This window comes from Coniophora puteana (genome assembly GCF_000271625.1).
Source record: "Coniophora puteana RWD-64-598 SS2 unplaced genomic scaffold CONPUscaffold_6, whole genome shotgun sequence".
NCBI classification, from domain to species: domain Eukaryota; kingdom Fungi; phylum Basidiomycota; class Agaricomycetes; order Boletales; family Coniophoraceae; genus Coniophora; species Coniophora puteana.
This window is the reverse complement of record NW_006913058.1, coordinates 1290069-1302959: the sequence shown is the minus strand read 5'-3', so window position 1 is coordinate 1302959 and position 12891 is coordinate 1290069. Positions and strand designations below refer to the sequence as shown.

The 12891-nt window shown below is 54.2% G+C and overlaps 4 protein-coding genes across 4 annotated transcripts; 3 read left to right on the top strand and 1 right to left on the bottom strand.

Annotated features, from left to right (window-relative positions):
* The first annotated feature begins 5 nt into the window (after positions 1-5).
* CONPUDRAFT_165479 (ras GEF) lies at positions 6-4813 on the top strand. The gene is made up of 9 exons (XM_007770476.1): positions 6-659; positions 778-2140; positions 2194-3186; positions 3247-3412; positions 3466-3616; positions 3678-3917; positions 3973-4062; positions 4121-4337; positions 4393-4813. Exons 1-9 carry the CDS (start codon positions 21-23, stop codon positions 4698-4700), a joined length of 4167 nt encoding a protein of 1388 aa, XP_007768666.1. The 5' UTR covers positions 6-20; the 3' UTR covers positions 4701-4813.
* A 194-nt stretch (positions 4814-5007) lies between these two features.
* CONPUDRAFT_104575 (DASH outer kinetochore protein) lies at positions 5008-5762 on the top strand. Its single transcript, XM_007770475.1, has 3 exons — positions 5008-5109; positions 5162-5386; positions 5450-5762. The coding sequence occupies exons 1-2, from the start codon at positions 5044-5046 to the stop codon at positions 5372-5374; spliced, it is 279 nt and encodes a 92-aa protein (XP_007768665.1). The 5' UTR covers positions 5008-5043; the 3' UTR covers positions 5375-5386; positions 5450-5762.
* A 961-nt stretch (positions 5763-6723) lies between these two features.
* On the bottom strand, positions 6724-7441 carry CONPUDRAFT_165477 (uncharacterized protein). The gene is made up of 2 exons (XM_007770474.1): positions 7322-7441; positions 6724-7257 (listed from the first exon to the last, which is right to left on the bottom strand). Exons 1-2 carry the CDS (start codon positions 7433-7435, stop codon positions 6823-6825), a joined length of 549 nt encoding a protein of 182 aa, XP_007768664.1. The 5' UTR covers positions 7436-7441; the 3' UTR covers positions 6724-6822.
* A 461-nt stretch (positions 7442-7902) lies between these two features.
* On the top strand, positions 7903-9776 carry CONPUDRAFT_165476 (uncharacterized protein; the record flags this gene model as incomplete). Its single annotated transcript, XM_007770473.1, has 5 exons — positions 7903-8288; positions 8348-9298; positions 9356-9515; positions 9580-9662; positions 9732-9776. The coding sequence occupies exons 1-5, from the start codon at positions 8223-8225 to the stop codon at positions 9774-9776; spliced, it is 1305 nt and encodes a 434-aa protein (XP_007768663.1). The 5' UTR covers positions 7903-8222.
* Positions 9777-12891: the final 3115 nt, after the last annotated feature.

The window sequence follows — 12891 nt, the reverse complement described above, 5'->3', positions numbered from 1 at the left end:
CTCGTCTTTTATACGCTCCTATGGCCGCCGTAGGCCTTGTATCCTATGGCGGCGCACACCAGACATACACCATGACGGAAGATTCCCAGTTCACCACCCAGGACGACCAAGAACAGTACATCAACACTTTCTTCTGCCGCGCCGTCTACGACTACCAGACGAACGACTCCTCCTCCCTCTCCTTCCATCGCGACGATATCATAGAGGTCCTCACGAAGCTCGACTCGGGATGGTGGGACGGGTTGCTCGGCGAGGAGCGCGGCTGGTTCCCCTCCAACTACGTTGACGTTCTGTCGGACGAAGAGGCAGAGATTGCGCTCGCCCAGATCGAGGAGTTGCACCAGCAGAACCACCAGCAGCAGCAGGTGCAGATGCAGCCACAGCAGCAGGCCCAGCAGCAGGCTCTTCAACAGCAACAGCAACACGCCCAACAGTTACACCCGCAACAGCAGCAGGCACACCAAGCGGTCGCGGATGCAGCATTGGGCGGGGTTAACGGTGCGGAGTACATTCCCTCGGGTCAGCATTGGATGGTGGACGACCCCAGTCTCAACAACGTCTCCCTCAACGATGTCATCACCAACGTACCAACGAGCGCCGCCACTGGGCAGACCCAGTCGAGTGACTTTTGGTTGCCTGAGGTCACTCCGGATGGTCAGGTGAGTACTACGCTTGTTCTCGGCTCACACTGTAAATGACTCAACTTTTGCCTATTCATTTACGCTCTCGCTGCTTCTCGACCTCGACCCTCGAATGAAATGAAAATAAACAAAAAAGATATTCTACGTCAACACCATAACAGGAGAGCGGTCCCGCGACCTGCCCATGGAAGCCGACGACTCCCCGAACGGCGATCTCGCCGGCCTTACTGCCTCGCAACCTGGCAGCTCGAGGGCCGGATCAGGTGCAAACCTCGGCTTCGGCGCAGGTTCCGCTCCTGCGACTGAGAGCGCGCACGCCGGCTTCGGTGTCCCCAGACGCTCGGGCACCCCAGAGCCTTGGATCCGGCGGCTGGCGGACGATGGCATGTCGTACTACTATCAGAACCAGCTCACAGGCGAGCAAGCCTGGGTCCTGCCCGAGTCAGCCACCCCCACCCGGGCAGGGCAGGAAGTGCACGGTCGCGCGCGAGCTATGACTAACACGTCGGTCGCCTCCTCGGCGGTGTACGCCAGCACGAGTGCCAGTGCATCGCAGAGCCGGCTACGCGCAGATTCCCTCGCATCTCAGTCTCAATCTCAGGGCAGCAGCGCTGGCATGCGCGATCGAAGTCGAAGCGTCTCAGAAAGGGTCAGCGACTCCGAGGACTCGAACATGTATTCTCCTGCTCAGGGCCACTCGCCCCAGCCACTCTCGGCTGTAACAGCAGATGCACGCGTCCAGGCCGAGGATCTCGGAGTCGAGCTCACCGTCGCAGAGAAGATAGCCCAGTCCCTCCAGCAGTCTCTCCAGCCCCCTCCACCCGAACTTATCTCTGAGCTCTCGCACCGCGCACAGAACTCTATCAATGAAGTCATTTCCACAAACCAGCAGCTCTCTACCTTGCCGCGCAGGTCCGAGGCGCGCCATATTCTTGATGCACTCGTCGAGGCCGTGGTCGTTGCTGTCATGAACCTCCTTTACATCTCCGCACCCCCTTCTGGTCATATCCCCTCTAACGTCTTGCCCCGCGAGGCGCGCCATCGCCGCGATACCACCGCCCAGCAGACCCTTCTCAAGCCAGCACAGCGCAAGGTGACGGCCACGCTATCCAAGCTCGTGCTTTCCGCCCGGGCCATGGAGTACGACTCGGGGCCAGCTTCTCACGAGACACCTAGTCGCATCGAGAGTGATGCGGAAGAGCTTCACCGATCGATCATCGCATTTGTGGTTGAGGTGCAGCGGCAGAACCAACAACCCACCGGTGTGAGTGTGAAGCGGATACAGGGCAATTTCCTTCCGGTGCACATGGGGCTGGGGTTGTACGGTGGAGGTGCTGCAGGCTCGTGGAAGGGCTTCGGGTGGGTGCCACTGGACGAAGCAGACGATCTACCCGAGCGCGTCCTTGATAAAGAGGCACTGATAGACTTGCGCACCAAGACGGTCATGTTTGACAGAAAGTCAGAAGTTTTGCGAAACAGGCTAAGGGGCAACCCAGCAGGTAACGCCCTTGCGTCCATTTTCCTTCCCACCGTTCTCATTCTCTGCTTGTAGAAGTGCTTCTGCACGCCGCCAGCCAAGAAGTTCTGGCTGTCCTTTCAGACGTGCTCCATCTCGTGGCAGATCTGCACATCGCTCGGCACGTAGACATCGACGGCATCTATGCGCAGTCAACGCAGGAAGCTACGGCCCGCTACACTCAGTCGGTCGACTCTGCCAGAGTACTCGTGCGGACACTCGAATCGATAGCACAGAACTTGTATGACGACTGCTCCGCGCTTTTCTCGGCAACCCAACACATTCGGCGTCCGGTCCCAGGTGATTTTAGGGAAATAGAAGAACGGCGGGAGTACTTTGGCGCCGTGCTTACCTCTCTCCGTGGCAACCTCGGCTCCCTGTACGACACCCTCGATGCCCTCTGGGGCGTCGGGAACGAACAGGCCGACATGTCTGATGTCAACCACACGGGCGCGATCGAATGGCGCATGTCCCGGCTCAGCATCTTTGACAGCAACTTCGACGTGCGCCGGATGTCAACTACGGTGCCGCACGATCCCGAGACAGAAGACCTCGTCGACATGGAACTGGCCTTCGGGAGAAGCAACCGGCGGCCTCTGAATGCGATTACGAATGCGACCGCCGACCGTATGTCGACGTACCGTAGTCCGTCCCAGCTGTCCGACAACACCATTACGTTCCCCCACGAGAAGACGGGCAGCATGTCCAAGGCGCCCGGCTGGGCCGACGAGAGCACATCGCACACACTCGTGCACGGCGAAGACCAGGCGACGCTCAACGGCGGTGGTGGCGATGCAGACTCAGTGTTCAGCGATGAGGGTACCAGTTCACGCCCACAGCGGACAGGGAAGAGTGACAAGCTTGCCAAGATCTTTGGTGATGCACCGCCTGAGCATATCGTGCCGACCAAGCCATGGTACCTGCGGCCAGACTATGGCAAGGACCAGATTGTCATTGACCCTGATGGGAGTGTTAAGGCTGGCACTGTCTCTGCTTTGGTGGAGCGTTTGACGACCCACGAGACTCGGGGTGCGTGTATGATTCTGCAATTTGAGCAACCGTCCAAGCTCACATTTTTTTCTGGGACAGATACAACCTTCATGAAGACGTTCTTGATGACGTTCAGATCGTTCACCACTCTTGACGAAGTGTTTGACTTTCTTGTCCAGCGATTCTACATCAAGCCTCCTTCAAACTTGAAGCAGGAGGAGCTTGAGGAATGGCAGAAGCAGAAGCAGCAGATCATCCAGATGCGGTATGTTGCTAGGTCCAAAAAAAAATCTGGAATTGTACTCATGTCTGTTTCAGTGTCTTGAATACTATCAAGTCCATGGTGCAGGACGACGTACTGGAGAAGGACGAGATGTATATCCTTGACCGCATCCGAGAGTTCCTGTCTGATGAGGAAGCGCAAAAAATCACTGCGAGCAAGACACTGCTTCTTGCCATCGACCGTGCTGTACGTCATCCTCTCGGTCTCACTGGCTATCATGCTGATTACCCGCGGATCATGTTATTAGGTTGGTGGAGAGAAGAAAATGACAATCAACACTGCCCTATCGCCACCGGCACCGATTGTCCCGAAGTCAAAGAAGCTTAAGCTGCTCGACATTGACGCGCTCGAGCTCGCGCGACAGCTGACGGTCCTTGAGAGCCACCTATACCTCAAGATCAAGCCGATGGAATGTTTGGTCCGGTCTCGTGAGCAGAAGACGGATCATAACGACAACATCGCAAAGGTTATCCAGACTAGCAACCGAGTACGTCTAGAGTATTTTGGCTACTGCTTCCGGAATTAATGTGTACTACCTGTAGATTGCAAACTGGGTTGCTGACGCTGTGCTCTATCACGAAGACTCGCGAAAGCGCGCAGCCGTACTCAAGCATTTCATTAGTGTCGCTGACGTAGGCCTTTCCGTCTGATCGCTTCGTTTCGATTTCTAATATATTATTTCTTTGTTAGCGTTGTCGAACCATGCACAACTATTCGTCCATGGTTGCGATCATTTCAGGCCTCAACTCGCCACCTATACGACGTCTCAAGCGATCTTGGGAGCAAGTCAATGCTCGGCACATGTCGCAGCTCTCGACTTGCGAGTCAACCATCGACTCGGGCAAGAACTTCAACAATTACCGTATGACCCTTGCGAAAGTCGCGCCACCTTGCGTTCCGTTCATTGGTAACATATTCCGTTTATCATGGCATGAGGTTGGAGAAGCTAAACAATATTCTAGGTGTGTTCCTTACCACGCTGACGTTCATTCAAGATGGCAGCAAGGACATCCTTCCTGGCGACCTCGTCAACTTCCGCAAACGCCAGAAGGCGTCTGAAGTCATCCAGGACATCCAGCGCTGGCAGTCCATCGCGCACAACTTCCAGGCTCTCTCTGTTGTGCAGAACTACGTCGAGGAAGCACTGTTCAAGTTCCCTGATGGTTCTGACCTCGGCGACCACTTTTGGAATCTCAGTCTCGAGCGCGAACCTAGGGAACGCGAGGACGAGAAGATGGCGCGGCTGTTGCAGGAGAGCGGATTTTTATAGTAAACGGATTTTTTTTGGGACACTATTGCATCATCGCATGGTTTTTGACTGTACCTCATCTGCTTTTTATCTGGCCTCTTTTTTTATCGTCTGTACATATTATACGAACCCTGGATCTTATTGTGATGTTTTTTGTTTTCCTTTTCAAGGATCTGGATTTACGAGATTGACTAAAGGGATTTAAGACGTCCTGGATCTTCGAGGTCCCTACGAACAACAAAGCTGGGCTGCGAGACGCGTCGCGACGCGTCGCACTCAACTCGTGGCATGCGTAACATCGTGTGAAAGTCATCGCTCTACCCCTTGGTTCATTACAATCACCCGGATCCGTCTTGCTAGCAAGATGTCCTCCACAGACCAATCATTCTTTGATAAGGAGCGGGACAGACTGACCGCTGAAATCGCTTCGGTTTCCAGCTCTCCTCTGCGTGTTGTCGCTGGTAGCTGATACGTGATATCAGGGGTTCGAAGAAATGCTATCTTCGAGCAATGTGCTCAATCGCAAACTCGAGGAAGTTCTCGGCATGACAAGAGAATACGAAACCATAGCGTCTCTTTGGCAGACATTTCATGAACTCATGCGGGGTCAGAAGGTGGAAGCGGAGCAGGACAGGATGGTGGGCCTACCGGGTACGGGTTCACACCACGTATCGCAACCAAAGCCGCAGACCTAGAATTGGTGAATGGTAAGAGAGGATCGCCTTTGACGTATTGAGAAGCCATACCACAACCAACCCGGTTTATTTCAGCTATACCATGTGCTCGCATGTTCGGCGCGTAATTCTGGGACAGGACAAGGCGTCCCTGTCAATGCTACTCGCCCTCACGCGCCTCCCTGTTTGGTGAAGCAACAGACAACACAGTACAATAGCAGACGCAGCACGTAGAGTAGCACATGGTGGAGAATTCTTCGGTCATGAACGACTACAGGAGCAAACACAAACCAACGATGCAACACCTCTCAAGATCTCACCTGCCGTGACAATAGTACCACATCGGCTCTTGCGTCTCCGGCAACCCCAGTTCACTCCTGATAAACTCAATAAACCGCGTCTCTGTCTCCCCATCCAGGTTCCAACCAGGACTGTAATGATTGTCGTAGATGGAGATACAGGGCTTGGTCCCGTCGGGCGTCTCAACTGGAGGAATCCGGATTCTCGGGTGTTCGGGGTCAAGTTCCAGATGCCTTTTCGCAGCACCAACACGGATGGTATCCATCCAGGTGTGATCGATGGTCTCGAAACTCTCGCGGGTGAATTTGCCCTGGTACCAGCGCAGGGCATAGTCAGTCAAGATGTCTTTGGAGACAATAAAGCCATAGAATGCTCTGCGCGGTGGCTTATTCGGGGGGGAGTTAACGATGCTTAATTCAGGGGGTAATTGAGGGGCAGGAAGTAGCTGAATATTGTTGGTTAATCCAGTGTTCGTCCTCGGCTTAGATTGAAGCAAAGCCTACCTCCCCGTTAGAAAGTTCTGAAGAGACCTGAAATTCCCTGAGTTTTTCGTTGATGTCATCGAGATCACCTGCAGAGACGGCGCATTGATAGAGGTCGGTGTCCATGGTGCGCAAGGTTAAAGTGCCAGATTATGTACTGAGTAATTTTACAGTTGCGAGCGGCCGTTTGAAGTTGAAACTGATTGAAAACAACGCTCAGTAGATGGTCAGGTCAAGGGTTGGGTTCCCACGCGACACGCCTATAGAGTACGCGACGCGACGCGTTGTTTCCCCACTATCCTCGTGAAACCCTCTTTGTTTCGTTTGATTGTGTACCGTAATACACTAGGTGAAATGATTTGAGGTAAAGAACGTAGGATGCTTCTTGATTCTGGATCGCTCTCTATGAGTGACCATAAGAGATGGTAGGGCCCACGAATCATACACGGCCAACTTGAACTTAATATCCGAAGCTTGTTTGACCAGCGGATTAAAACCACATGTACACCTAGGTTCACACCGGAGCACGCGACGCGACGCGACGCGTCTTAGGATTCACGCGCCATACTCATACAGCCTTTGATCATTGCCTTGGCAGAAGAATTGACTTGGATTGCACTCGATAATACAAATGTGATTAATTCAAAGTCGCAGCTAGACGGATAAACCATACCACCACACCTAGGCTCACCGGCAGTTGGAAAAATACCACATCGGCTCCTGCGTCTCTGGTAACCTGAGCTCGCTCCTGATAAACTCAATCTGCTTTCTCTCCTTCTCTGCATCCAGAGTCCAGCCGCTCCCTAAATGGCTGTCGTATATGGCAATACATGGCCTCAGTCCATCGGGTGTCTGGACAAGAGGAAACTCTAGCCTTGGGTCCTCTGGGTTGAGTTCCAGGTGTTCTTCAGCAGCCCCCACGCAGATGACTTCGACGTCGGACAGATCGGCACGGTCGAAATCCTCACGGGTGAACCTGCCCTGGTGCCAGCGGAGGGCGTGGTCGACCATGACGTCCGAGGTAACAGCAAAGCCATAGTGTGCTTTGCGCGGCCGCCTAATATTATAGAGATGAGCTTTGGCGGGGTTCAATTGAGGAGGTAAATCAGGAGCGGGCAGCAGCTGCATACGGCCAGTTAGTCAATGTCATGCTGAGAGTTGCGCTATGGCTAAAAGCGAGACCTACCGGCTTTCTCTTGGGCTTTATACCCTTGTTAGAACGTTCGGACGAGATCTTAACCTCGTTGAGTCTTTTACTGAGCTCCTTTGGAGAGACGCCTTGGCCGCTATTACTATTCATGACGTGAGTGGGTGAAGTGACGTCGGCACAGAGAGTTTCGTAGCCTGTTATATATGCGGAATTCAAACTCCGCTACTCCAAATGCGGCAGATGAGGTTACAAGAGTTGTGGAGTACGCACGTCGTACTAAGTCTGCTTTACTCTTCGTGTGTTGCGACCCCATGAGACACCGATTGCATTCAGCTGGTGGGTCGCACACTTATTGTGTGCATGTTCGCTGATTAGAGCCGGTAACCATCAAGACAAGGAAATCTCCTCTGATTCGTTAGGCTTGACAAGGACTCGGGTTGGGTACTGTCGAAGCGAAAGACAATAACTGGTCTTTGTCCCCCCACTCCCATGACCTTACCTTACCCTGCCAATTGGTTCAACGGACCATTGTTTCATGACGTATGTGTTTTCCTCTTTTATTGTACAAATTTTGATTGTTCAAAGCTTACTATAGTGACCGCCCTCTTCCCCACCTTGTTATTGTTCACAAAGCGACAATACGTGGTGTCTAGCCTATTGTTCTAGCTGTGGCCGCTGTGAAAAAAGGTTCAACAGGACAATAGAAGGCGATAGATGATAATACAAAGTCACTTCACATGCGGCGTGATGATGAAGGACAATTAGCAGACGCTTTCGCGCACGAATAACAGGAAGCTCTTTCCCGTCGTGTCGGACGCTTGTGTAAAGACGTTAAAAGGCTTGTAAAAGGTGCAACTACGGGGCCTACCCCAAGGTGGCTCCTGAGTCCCTGCACCTCTTCGCCATCGTTTCTACCAGACTTAGGTGCCCAATATCAATGCAGGCCACCGAAAGCAGTGTACAGCCCGGAACTGATGCCACCGGAAGCAGTGTACAGCCTAAAGTAACTATCATTCGCTTCGATTTTATGCGTATGATCACAATCTGATTGTAAGCTTTCAGATATGGTGTCGCTCCTCGCTCAATTACCGTTGTTCTTTATACCAACAAGCTCAACGGAGATATTGGGTGGAGGGGTCTTTGTACACTTTCCTCGGCGAGATCTTTTTCCCCCTTTGCAAGCAGATGCCCCTCAGTGGCAATGGTTCTTGTATGCTCGGTGCCTTTCAGGACCCCGTGACAGCAAACGATGTGCCACCTCCTCCCAGGAAAGCTAAGAAGTTGAACCCAGAGGTCGCGAACGTCTCGGAGGACATGGAGAATGCAGAGGACGTAGAGGATGTGGAGGATGCAGAGGATGCAGAGGATGCAGAGGATGCAGAGGATGCAGAGGATGCGGAGGACGCGGAGGACGCAGAGGATGCGGAGGGCGTGGAGGTTCTGGAGGCCCTGGAGCTCCCGGAGAGCAGTCTAATCCCAGACCCATCTAAGAGACAGGGAAAACTTAGTGTCAGTATCCCAGACTTTTGCTTCTATCTTTCTCGGGAGGAAGAAGACTCAACAGCTCTTGGGGGAGAGACTTGGGAAGAGATGGGCTACTATGTAGAGTCGAAGCGACTCTGCGTCCCGGACTGGACCGCTGCGGGTGTCGGGCAAGAGTTTGTTTACGAGGTCAAAAAGGCCATTCCTCAGCTTGACAAGCAAGCTAAACTCATGTTTGACCGGTACCCATCGGCCAAGTTTATGTTTGCGTTTCTCACCATTGGGCCGAAGTTCAATCTGCTTCAATACACCTCTCGCCCCTTGGCCTCGGTTTCAAACAGAACGAACGAGCATGGACTCAAACCGCCCCAGGTTGTGATCTGGAACACTTTCATTTTTGAAGACTTGACGCTCAAAACACTCAACCCGCTATTCTTGTATGCCATCGATCTAATCACGCTTGAGTTGGGCCTCGACCCCGCACTTGATCTCATTCCGCCGCAGCTTACTGATATACAAGAGGGAGCCCGGGTATGCATTCCTGTGCTTATTTGTGAACAGATACTAACACAGACCCTCTATCAACAGAGGACGGGGCAGGACACTGTCAACAAAGCCTCCAACTCGAATGTACAACTCCGGAATCAGGTCAATCACAACATGGAGTGCGCGCTGCCAGACGATCCCCTGCCAAAGACCAGGGCTGCAAAAGAAGAAGCCAAGGCCTACTCAGGGACAAAGGTCAAGGGTATGTTGTTATATCGTACGTTTGCATAGTTTAGAGTACGCCGAGGTAGTATTCCTTCCGATAGCTTATGTAAGCGGGCGTCTCGTCAACGCACGTCGCCGCCGTAGTCTTTTCCCTCAGTCTTCGTGTTCGACACTCGGGACTGAGGTATGTTACCACATTCGTTATTTCCATATCATAGCTAACTGTAGTTTAGTTTATTCTTATCTTATTCAGGTTAGCTACAACAATACAGTCTTCGTGTTCGACACTCGGGACTGAGTTTATTCTTATCTTATTCAGTCAGTCAACTCACCACCCGCTCGTAACCTGACAAAAGGTTATGAGCCCCGCCGCTCATTACAAGACCCATTCGCTTTTTTCGATCTCTTCGATAATCATCTCCAACCATGGTCGGCAGCCCTACGTCCGCCTCAGCCCACCTCCTGGCTGCATCAGCCTCTAATCCGGCGCCATCGATATCGCAAGCCGGCGGATCCGCCCAGGCGGCCCCGGTTTCGTTTTCGAGTACAACCTCATCATCCAGTCGTCCGACCCACGCATCCAGCCGCCTATACGACATAGAGCAGCTCAAGAACAATGGCAGTAACTTCCGGCCCTGGAAGCACCGCATCGAGACGGTCCTCAAGCTTCGAAAGCTCTACGGGATCGTCAAGGGCGACGAGAAGAGGCCGCCGGACTCGCTTCCGCAGTCTGTGGAGGAGTGGATCACCCGAGATGAGGAAGCGCGAGCGCAGATCATGCTCACACTCGCCGACGAGCCGCTCAACAGTGTCTTGCTTGAAGAGACGTCCTACGGCGTTTTCAAGACCCTGTGCGACCGCCACGAGGGATCAGGTCAGCAGACCATCGCACAGCTCATCGGCGAGCTGTTCCGCAGCACGCTCGCGGAGGATTCACCCATGCAGGCCCAGCTCACGGAGATGAGAGCGAAGGCGCAGCATATCCGCAACCTCGGCCAGGCCCTCGACGATTCGCTCGTCGCGGTGGCCATGCTCATTTCCCTCCCCGCTTCCTATTCGACACTCCGCACCATCCTCATGGCACGGGACGAGAAGCTCACAACGACGTCAGTTGCCTCGCAAGTCCTCATCGAGGAGAAGTCGCGCGCAACAACGCAGCAAGCGCTTGCGGCGACAACTGCTCCTCAACCATCGAAGGGTGCCGGCAAGCCGAAGAGGGACAAGAGGGCAGAGAAGTGTAACTACTGCAAGAAGAAGGGACACTACGAGCGCGAATGCAAGAAGAAGAAGGCCGACGAGGAGTCGAAGGAGAAAGGCGGCAAGTCCACGTCGCCAGGTGACGGGTCGTCACACGAGAAGGACAAGTCGAGGGAACATAGTGCCCGACTCGCGCACGCCGAGCACGACGCCGACGCCGAACCGCTTCAGCTCTTCATGGCAGAGCTTCGGGCGGGGTCTGCCCTTGGTTCGTCGCCCGGCAACCCCTCGGGCAAGTGGATTGTCAATTCCGGTGCGTCGTTGCACATGTCGTGCAGACGCGACTGGTTCTCGACGTTCGGCGCCCTCGTGGCACCGCAGCGCATCGTCATCGGCGACGGTCGTGCGATTGAAGCAACGGGCATTGGCCGGGTTGAGCTCAACGTCCATTTTAACTCGACTACACGCCGAACTATCCTGCGCGATGTCTTCTATGTCCCCATGCTCAATGCCAACCTTTTCTCTGTTCCGCAAATTGTTCGCCACGGCCTTGATGTCACGTTTGACAGCGGCCTGTGCAGCATTCGCGACCGAGGCGCACTCGTCGCTGCTGCACACCGCGAGCAGTCCCTCTACATTCTACGCAGTTCACCCATCACATCCGAAGCAGCCTATTTCATTGCCCCCCACATCTCCGACTCTGACGCTGAGGCTCACTATGCTGCCAGCGCTGTTCAGCCACCAGCATCACGTGCAGATCTCGACACCTGGCATTGTCGGCTCGCCCACATCAACTACGATTGGGTTCTCCGCCTTTACAAGAAGCAGATGGTGGAGGGCATGGAGATCTCAAACCCGGGTGAAGCACATGAGACACCATGCAAGCCATGCCTAGCTGGCAAGCAGCACCGGAATGTGATCTCGAAGGAGTCTCAAGTCACCGAGCACCGAGTCCTCGGGCGCACTTACTCCGACCTCTGTGGACCAATGCGAACAGCCACGCGTCACGGACACAAGTACTTCATCACCTTCATTGATGGGTACTCACACCATGTCACTGTCAAGCTTCTCAAATCAAAGGATGAGGCCCTTGGAGTCACCAAGGCCTACTTCGAGCGTGTTGAAGCCATGACTGGCCAGCGACCCGACCGTTTCCGGACTGATGGTGGAGGCGAGTACGTCTCAGCCGTGTTTGATGCGTACCTCAAGTCGAAGGGTGTCCTGCATGAGAAGACCAATGCATACACGCCACAGGAGAACGGCAAATCCGAGCGGATGAACCGTACCCTAGTTGAGGGTGCACGTACCATCAAGGACGATGCTGGACTGCCCGATACGTACTGGGGGTACGCAGTTCTCCATGTTGCCTATGTCCTAAACCGTGTCGGGACACGGGCACTCAAGCGTGACATCACTCCGCTAGAAGCGTTCACAGGGAACAAGCCATCCATTGCGCATCTCCGCGTTTTTGGGTGCACTGCGCACATCCATGTCCCCGACCAGCACCGCACGAAACTCGATGCTAAGTCAAGTGTGTGCACGTTCCTGGGATATGCTGAGGATCGCAAGGCGTACATCTGCCTAGATCGCAAGACGAAGTGCATCCTCGTCTCACGCGATGTCATTTTCGACGAGAGCGCCACTGCACAGCCACCCCCTGTTGAGGCTGACGCCGGTGCTCCAAGTAGCGCTAGTCCGCAGCGTCTTGTCATTGAGTCGCTGCCAACGATGCCGGCAAGTCCACCTCCAACGCTACCAGCGCCTCTGCCACCTCCCACGCCTTTGTCATCTGTGCCCACTGCTGAGGTCAAACCTGACCAAGATGCAGCCTCGGCTCCAGCTGCACCTTCGGAGAAGCGCCGAAATTGCAGAGGCACACGACCGGCTGGACCACCAGCACCGTACCCACCTGCCGAGCTTCGCCGAGGTACTCGAGTTCGACATGCACCCACTCGGGATGACGATCCTCGCTACTTTGTCAACTCATATGACAAGAGCACCATCCCGGCCAGGCCTGTTCAAGTTCCAGCTACCCCTGCCATAAAACCTGAACCAGAGTCAGCCGAGACAGTGGGCGATGCACAGGGGGAGCGATCTGAATCCGAGTACGAGGACGCTCAGGAGCATGCGTACAAAGCATCAACTTCGCTTGATGATGAGCCGCAGACGTACGAGGAGGCGATGAACCGGGATGACACGCCACAGTGGGATGCAGC

What these genes read in the sequence shown, in the direction of transcription:
- CONPUDRAFT_165479 (XM_007770476.1), top strand. Translation starts at nt 21, where the DNA reads ATGGCCGCCGTAGGCCTTGTATCCTATGGCGGCGCACACCAGACATAC. An exon ending in AGGTCACTCCGGATGGTCAG is followed by an intron (nt 660 to 777) that starts GTGAGTACTACG and finishes TAAACAAAAAAG; the next exon opens with ATATTCTACGTCAACACCAT. An exon ending in GACGACCCACGAGACTCGGG is followed by an intron (nt 3,187 to 3,246) that starts GTGCGTGTATGA and finishes TTTCTGGGACAG; the next exon opens with ATACAACCTTCATGAAGACG.
- CONPUDRAFT_104575 (XM_007770475.1), top strand. Translation starts at nt 5,044, where the DNA reads ATGTCCTCCACAGACCAATCATTCTTTGATAAGGAGCGGGACAGACTG. An exon ending in TGACCGCTGAAATCGCTTCG is followed by an intron (nt 5,110 to 5,161) that starts GTTTCCAGCTCT and finishes ACGTGATATCAG; the next exon opens with GGGTTCGAAGAAATGCTATC.
- CONPUDRAFT_165477 (XM_007770474.1), bottom strand. Translation starts at nt 7,435, where the DNA reads ATGAATAGTAATAGCGGCCAAGGCGTCTCTCCAAAGGAGCTCAGTAAA. An exon ending in TAAAGCCCAAGAGAAAGCCG is followed by an intron (nt 7,258 to 7,321) that starts GTAGGTCTCGCT and finishes GGCCGTATGCAG; the next exon opens with CTGCTGCCCGCTCCTGATTT.